This window comes from Capsicum annuum, chromosome 5, assembly GCF_002878395.1.
Source record: "Capsicum annuum cultivar UCD-10X-F1 chromosome 5, UCD10Xv1.1, whole genome shotgun sequence".
Classification (NCBI taxonomy): domain Eukaryota; kingdom Viridiplantae; phylum Streptophyta; class Magnoliopsida; order Solanales; family Solanaceae; genus Capsicum; species Capsicum annuum.
The window spans coordinates 6,140,183-6,148,967 of NC_061115.1; the positions used below are offsets into that span (position 1 = coordinate 6,140,183).

The 8,785-nt window shown below is 33.9% G+C and overlaps 1 protein-coding gene across 1 annotated transcript; it reads left to right on the top strand.

The window, feature by feature from the left end:
• The first annotated feature begins 4,009 nt into the window (after positions 1 to 4,009).
• On the top strand, positions 4,010 to 5,628 carry LOC124898408. The gene is made up of 4 exons (XM_047412058.1): positions 4,010 to 4,368; positions 4,454 to 4,626; positions 4,802 to 5,469; positions 5,575 to 5,628. Exons 1-4 carry the CDS (start codon positions 4,010 to 4,012, stop codon positions 5,626 to 5,628), a joined length of 1,254 nt encoding a protein of 417 aa, XP_047268014.1.
• Positions 5,629 to 8,785: the final 3,157 nt, after the last annotated feature.

The following is an 8,785-nucleotide window of genomic DNA, read 5'->3' on the forward strand; positions in this document are numbered from 1 at the left end:
AGAAAATACTGAATTAAATATAATAACATAAATTAAATATTAATAAGTAAACTTTTTCAAAAACTTCTTACAATTGTTCTTCACTATCCCAGGACTTGACCAGACATGTACACGAGCTATCTACTACAGCATAAACTGACAATAAAATAATAATATAAAGACTCTAACATCTGTCAGGATGAAAGTGCAGGAGTTAGTGCTGAATATCGTCATACATTATCTAGTAACTGCAACTAACCTGCATTCAGTCTACACTCCAAGAAGGAATATAGAAGAGTAGGGTCAGTACAACCCCACGTACTGGTAGGCATCATCGGTCGACCGTTTAATCCATATAATCAGAAAATAGAATTAAGGAAAATGAATCATGACATCCTGAATCGAATATAATTCAACTAAGGTTGTAATAATATTATTACTTTACCTATATAAGTTACAACATCCCACTACTTTTCCAACTCCATCAATATTATGTTCGCTATAACAACGCTAACCTCGTTAATTCACACCATCAACCAAATATATAATTATAACTAAATAACGTTTTAATATTATTTGAAGAATAATTAATTAAAGCCGAGGGTAAAATATGAAAAAATATTTTTTTTTATATGTCAAAAAATAACAAGTACTCCTCTATCCAACAATACTTTTCCACTATACTATAATATTCAACAATACTTGTTCAGTTTGAAAAATCAATAGATAATTTATCATTTTCTACTCATTTTATCTTTGCCATTAAATACTATCCATCACTCAATTCATTTTTCAATGCATTAAACTTATTATATTTAAAGGGCGATATAGTAAAATTATTCCTATTATTTATTATTTCTTAACATGTGTGTCAAGTCAATAATGGATAAGTATTGTTGAATGAAGAGAGTAAAAATAAAAAATAATTTTAAAAATAAATGACAAGTAAAAATGAATGGATGAAATATCTTATTTATCCACTTTCAATGCTTCCATCGTTTTATCTTGCTATTTATCGTTTTTGTTGCATTAAATATGAAAATAAAGGACATAAAATTTAGACTTTAAAAGCAACATATATATTTTCTCTATTTTTAAGTACTTGTCATTTTTGTTTTGTATATTTTTTAAGTAAACTTTAACTAGAGAATAATTTGGCTAAATTATCCTTATTTATATATTATTCATTTTAATTTAACACAGTGCTTGTTCCTTTTGCACCATATTAATATCTTTCCATATTTATGATGAAAGGCAAAGATGAAAACGAACTAATGATATCTTAATTTTTTAAAATGACAAGTACTCCTCTGTTCCTTTTTAGTTGACGTGATAAAACTTTGCACAACCATTAAGAAAAATTAATTAATAGTGTAATTTGATCATATAATCCTTATTAATCTTTGTCTATTTATGTGTCTATTAATTATAGAATAATTAATTCTAAGGGCAAACTTAATTAAAATTAGTTCTTTTTTAATTTATAAAATTAATCAATATTTGGAAACAACTGTTTTCAGTATACATGACAACTAAAAAGACAGAAAGAGCGTATTGTGAATCATCTAATTTTAGTAAGGAAGATAGTATCTAGGAACGGAAGGAGTATAAACAATATGAAGGTCATTAGCAAAAGACGATACTTGAAAAATTGTGTTGTTTAGTTGATAAAAGAGGTAATAATTCTTTTTTTATTTGTATTATCTTCTGTGTTATATTTTAAAAGTTTTGTACTTAATAATATAATGAACACGTAACAATTTTTTTTCATATGTTTATTATTACTAACGCTACATACACGTGCAATGAACGCATACTAAATTAGTTACTTTAAATTGAGATAATCTGCAGTGATGGGGCTTGAACATATTGGATGCATCAATAGCCTCAATGGAATTCACTTGCTCTTTCAGCATATGGCTGTAAACAATCCAATCACCATTTCCTTTTGGAATGGACATTGGCATCACATATCCTGATTTTCCCTCCCCATGGAAAATGGTATGAACCAAACACTGGCTCTCCCATCCAAACTGGAAACTGCTGCCCGGAAGACACCACCGGCACCACTGCGGGCGTGTCTTTGTCTGTGGTGTAACTTCTTGCTAGAGCTGACTCCGGACTATAATTCTCAACCCCATCTATTAACCTGAGAAAATTTTCTTTTGTTTTTGTTAGAATGTATAGGACACTATCTTTGAAGTTTGGGACAAAGTCCCAAAAATCATCTACAAAAGTATCATTCGTTTTTACTTCAACGATAAATTATTTAAGTTATGTTCGTTGTTTTTGCTCGTAGTTTATATTAGAAGAACTTGTTGGATTCTATAGAATTATGTCATACACACCTCTAGCTTTCAATGTATTTTATTATTTTCCTAATTATACAACAAAATTTTTATCATGGATCACCAATATAATTGAATTAGGTGTCAATAAATTCAAGAAGACGAATTAAAGGTTGGTGATCAAATATAAATCCTCAAGGAATTATTGTTTTTATATATGAATTTTCTTTTCTCTGATTAAAATTTTAAGGTCTTTCTTGAAATTTCACTTGAAGCCACAAATATCATTCAGCCGCCCTTCATAATACTCCTTCCCTCTTGCAATTAATTTCTATCCCTATTGTTATCATCCAACGCTACTCTTCTAGCCATTGGATAAAATGAAACTAATATATTACTTAGAGCTGCTATCATTATTTTACAATAAAAAAAAATTACTCCTACAGTATTCTAACTTCCGTGAAATATAAAATTAATTAAATATGAAGAAGTGATTATTGTGTATACTCAAACGTATTATTTTTTCGCTTACAAAACATAACTATAGTAGTCTTGCCATTATAGTAATGATCACTTTTTATTTCTCTAAACATAAAAGTACACTAAACACCAACTATTTGGGGAGATTTTTGTTTCCAGCAACTATGCATATTTATCTTCTAACGTAACTAACACTCCTCTCATCACGATACTATTGATCCTTCTGATGAGAGGAGTCTTAGTTACGTTAGAAGATAAACATGCATAGTTGCTGGAAAAAAAAATCTCCCCAAATAGTTGTGTTTAGTGTACTTTTATTTCGAGAAATAAAAAGTGATCATCACTATAATGACAAGACTACTATAGTTATATTTGATAAACAAAAAAATATGTTTGAGTATACACAATAATCACTTTAATTATACTTAATTAATTTTATATTTTTCACGAAAGGTAGAATATTATTTCAAACTCTTGATTCATGTGGCAGCATGTGGAGTTTGTCATATGTAATGTAACAGAAAAAGGCTTATAATCTTTTTGGCTTGGTGGGTGACACTTGTTGAAACATTAATAGTTTGCATCAAGTAAAGGAGTATTTATCTTTATAGATTAATTAGTTGACTTTATTGTAATGATTAGTTAGTTAGTTGGAATCATAATGGTGCTTGTAGTCAAGTAGTGTAGTCTCAGGTAGTTAGCAGAATGATCTACAGCTGTCCAAAGCTGTCATCTTCCTCCACACTTGTATATATACTGATCTACATCCACATAATGACAATTAATTTTGGAATTTCACAAATATTTCCTCTCTCTTCTTCTCCCAGCTCATACATAAAGATTGTTTCTCTCTGCAACAATGGAGATTTTATCCATCTCATGTGTTTTTACTTCAATTTCGACATGGTATCAAAGCCCGTGTGATTATTTCTCATCAATTTTGTTGTCTTCGTTGTTGCGTGAATGTTTCCTGATTCAGTTACGATCTTCATTTCGCTTTTCTTACCTCAATTTTGCTGATTGTGGATGTTTTAGCCTTTGATTTTGCTGGATCTAGCTAAGAATTGGTTAATTCTACAATCGAATTTTGGTTCGCATTGTTGTTTTCGCTGGTCAGTTGTTCGCAATTCTTCAATCGAATTGGTTAATTCTTCAATCGAATTTTTGGTTCGCATTGTTGTTTTCGCTGGACAACTGTTCGATTGTTTTCCTCTCAAAGCTCTTATAATTACTGTTACTGTTTTTATTGTCTTCCTTGATCTATGGCTACTGTACAAGTAAATCAACCACATAACACACCCGATGTTATTGACGTCACTAGCCCTCTATATATGCATCCTTCTGAAAATGATGGATCCACACTTCTTCCAGTCGTGTTCGATGGAAATGGATACCGATCATGGAAGCGTAGTGTTCTTCGAGCACTCTCTATGAAGAATAAGACGGGATTTATCAATGAAAAATGCAAAAGGCCTACTGAGGATTCTCCTATCCTAACACACTGGGAGAGGTGTGATGATATGGTCACTTCATGGCTTCTAAACTCCCTCTCAAAGGATTTAGCTGATAGCCTTCAATGCGTTAATAATGCCCAAGAACTCTGGCAAGAGCTGGAAGATAGGTATGATCAAACGAATGGTGCAAAACTTTATCAATTGCAAAAAGGAGATAAATGATCTCTTTCAAGGTACTATTGACATGATCAGATATTATACCAAAATGAAGCGAATCTGGGTAGAACTTGGGACAATTGATGCAAGCACTAGCTGCTCATGTGAGTGCACTTGTGGTGCGAAGGCAAGTTTACACAAAGCTGAACAGGCCAGGAGGTTGATTCAATTTCTTATGGGTTTAAATGAAGTCTACACGATTGTAAGAGGTAGCATTCTTATGATGAATCTGTTGCCTAGTATTGCTCAGGGATTCTCTATTTTGATCCAAGAAGAGAAACAAAGAGAAGTTCGACCCCAAAATCAACTCCTCTTAGAGTCTACATCTCTCAACACTCAAGCTAATGTGAATGGAGCATTCAGAATAAATTATTAGTCACACAGGTCTAGTGCAAGTCAGTATAATCAGTAATTCTGTTGGTAACAACTATGGAAACCATTATGGAGCTAGTGGATCTATTATGAATAGAGGAGGCTACGGTAATAGAGTAAATTTGTTTTATGAGTATTGTAAGAAACCTGGGCAGCTTAAAGAGAAGTGCTATAAATTGCATGGTTTTCCCCCAGACTTTAAGTTTTCGAAAGGAAAGAACACAACATCTGCAGCTAATACTCATATCACCAATGGTGATTCTTCAGATGGTAAACTTACCTCAACTCATGGGCATGGTGATGACATTCCATCATCTCACAATCTCACTCAAGACCAGTACAATCAACTTATGCAGCTGCTGAGGAATTTTTCTGTTGTTGACACTGCAGGTCATGATCTTAATTGCTTTGTTAGTGAAGCAGTAAATCTAGCAGGTATACTTGCTTGCCATTCTTCTATGACTGAGATTGGTAATCTTTCTTGTGCTTGTAAAACATTATCTGCTGACTCATGGATACTAGACTCTGGTGCTTCCCATCACATGACCTATAAGAAAGACTTACTGACTAACATTGTGATTTTACCTTACCCTTTCCTTGTGAGCTTACCTAATAGTTACAAAGTAAAAGTAACAGAAGTTGGTGATGTGCATCTTGGTTCTGCATTAACATTATGTAGGGTATTATTTGTACCAAGTTTCAAGTTCAATCTCATTTATGTACACTGCTTGACCTCTTCTCTTCAAAGCATTATTAGTTTCAGCAATTCTTCCTGTGTCATGTAGGCCCCTTCACTGAAGAGGCCTCTGGTGATTGGTAAAGCTAGTGATGGACTATAATACTTTTGCTCCAGTTGTCACAAAACCAACTCTTCAAGCCCTTCATCTGTATATCCATCCTTACAATTTTTAGTCAATTCTATGTGTGATAATTCTCCTGTGAGTGATAAACAGATTCCATCACCTCTTTCATCTAATCTTGTAAATAAGTCATGTCATTTTAATAAAGGAATTTGTTCTGCTTTTACTCCTTGTCTGTCTTCTACATCTTCTCATAGCAATAATGTTGATCTTTTATGGCACCAAAGTCTAGGGCATGTGCCTTTTGTGAAGATGAAAGGGATTCCATATATATATAAGCTCACTTCGCTCCAAAACAAACTTTTGTATGCCCTATTTGTCCCATGGCCAGACAAACTAGATTTCCATTTCCTTAGAGAACCTCAATCGCTGCCAAGTTGTTTGATCTCTTAAATGTTGAGATGTGGGGCCCTTATCACATTTTCACACATGATAACTATTGGTATTTTCTCACCCTAGTTGATGATTACAGTAGAGCAACATGGACCCAACTACTTAGTTGTAAAAGCAATGCACTTCAGACCATTAAAGCCTTTGTCAACCTCAAAGAAAACCAGTTTTCCACTACTATCAAAGTCATTAGATCCGACAATGGGCTCGAATTTGTAAATAATGCATCTGCGGCATTCTTCCAGGAAAAGGGAATCATTCATCAAAAGACATGCCCTTATACACCCCAACAAAATAGGATAGTGGAAAGGAAACATAAACATCTCTTTGAAACTGCAAGAGCTCTATTATATAAATCCAAATTACCCCTCAAGTATTGGGGAGAATATGTTTTAACAGCCATATACTTGATAAAAAGGCTACCTTCTACAGTTTTGAAAGGAAAATGTCCTTATGAAATTCTTTATCAAGAAAAACCACTCTATTCTCATTTAAGAGCCTTTGGTTGTCTGTGTTTTCCAACTACACCCAAGACACACAAAGATAAGTTTGAACGAAGATCCACCCCACACATATTCATAGGATATCCCTTTGGCACAAAAGGTTACAAAGTCCTAAACCTAGAAACTAAAAGATCACATATTTCTAGAGATGTGTTGTTTTATGAACATGTTTTTCCTTTCTCTTTAGATTCTACTCATTCTTCTTTTCCTTCTTTGTTGAGGTTGTTGTCTACTAATTCACAGAGTTTGAGTGATGTCATAAATCATTTTGACACAATTTATATAGATCCAACTCCAACTTTTGGTTCTGTTACTGATACTTGCAGCAATCCATCCAACTTCATTCTCACTTAAGGACCATCTACATCAGAGAATTTAATACCTCATACACCAAATGATATTGATATTCCAACTTTACCTAGTGATAGAAATGTTGGTAACCAACCTGTTACTGAATGTAGAAGGTCATCTAGGCCACACAACATACCTGCATATTTGCAAGACTACAATTACAAGTTGCCTAACCTTCCTTCCTCTTCATCACCACATATTCCTACTTTACTTAATTCAGACAAATCACTAATCACCAGGTTAGATCACTTTTCTTTTACCTCTTTTAGTCTAAACAGTCAGCAATTAATGAAAAATAAGTCACTTGATCTTGAACCATCCTGTTATGAAGAGGCAGCATTGCAACCTGCTTGGCAAACTGCAATGACACAAGAATTTGAAGCTTTATATACTAATCATGCTTGGGAATTGGTAAAGTTACCTGCTGGAAAGAAGGAAATAGGCTGCAAATGGGTATATAAAATTAAACACAAGGAAGATGAAAGTGTTGAGAGATTCAAGGCAAGACTAGTGGTTAAAGGTTACACTCAACAATATGGAGTAGATTATACTGAGACTTTTTCCCCAGTAGTGAAAATGACCACTGTGAGAGTTTTACTTGGTTTAGCTGTGAAGAAGGGATGGACTCTGTTCCAACTGGATGTGAATAATGCATTTCTCCATGGAGATTTGTATGAGGAAGTCTACATGGAAGCTCCTCAAGGTCTGGTTTTAGAATCTGCGGGAATGGTGTGCAGATTAAGCAAATCTTTGTACGGCTTAAAGCAAGCTAGTAGGCAATGGTATGATAAACTTGCTATATCTTTGTTTTCAAAAGGTTTTACTCACTCCATGCATGATTATTCTTTGTTTTATAAGAAAAATGGGACATCAGTGTTTGTTGTTGTTTATGTTGATGATGTTATCATAACTGGAAATGACCTTGATGAAATTGACCAACTCAAGTTGTTTCTTCGCAAAAAATTCAAAATCAAGGATCTAGGACAACTACACTACTTTCTGGGCTTAGAGGTATTATGCAAGGATAGTGGAATACTGATTTCATAAAGAAAGTTCTGCATTGACTTACTTAGAGAATATGATTGTATAAATTTCACAACTGCTCCCTCTCTTCTTGATTCTACTATCAAGATGAAAGCATATGATGGGATATTGTTGAAGGATCCAACATGTTACAGAAAGCTAGTAGGAAATCTCAATTACCTCACTAATTCAAAAATAGACATTGCATTTAGTGTACAACACTTGAGTCAATTTATGCAAGTACCAAGGGAACCTCATTACAAGGCTGCACTTCATGTACTTAGATATCTAAAAGGAGATTCTAGTCTGGGAATCTTCTTGTCCAATAATCCCGACTTCAGAATTTCAGCTCATTGTGACTCTGATTGGGCAGCATGTCCAAATTCTAGGAGGTCTGTTAGTGGTTTTATTGTGTTACTTGGAGATTGTCCTATTAGTTGGAAACCAAAGAAACAACCTACAGCGTCACTGTCATCAGCAGAGACAGAATACAGATCCATCAGAAAGGTGGTTGGAGAATTAGTTTGGTTAGAAAGGCTACTCGCTGAGTTTGATAATTCTCCTCCTAAACCTATGCATGTGTTTTGTGATAGTCAAGCAGCAGTTCACATAGCTCACAATCCAGTTTTCCATGAGAGAACAAAGCATATAAAAGTGGATTACCACTTTGTTGGCGACAAGCTACAAGAAGGACTCATTTGCTTGCAACATGTTTCCACTAATGCACAACTAGCTGATATCTTAATAAAGGCATTAACTGGAGTACAACATCACACTGTTCTTGAAAAGTTGGCAGTGTGTTTTCCACCTCCAACTTGAAGGGGGTGTTGAAACATTAATAGTTTGCATCAAGTAAAGGAGTATTTATC

Coding starts and splice junctions, on each gene's coding strand:
- LOC124898408 (XM_047412058.1), top strand. CDS start 4,010: ATGGCTACTGTACAAGTAAATCAACCACATAACACACCCGATGTTATT. Junction 4,369..4,453: donor TGGCAAGAGCTGGAAGATAG/GTATGATCAAAC, acceptor TGACATGATCAG/ATATTATACCAAAATGAAGC. Junction 4,627..4,801: donor AGTCTACACGATTGTAAGAG/GTAGCATTCTTA, acceptor TTAGTCACACAG/GTCTAGTGCAAGTCAGTATA.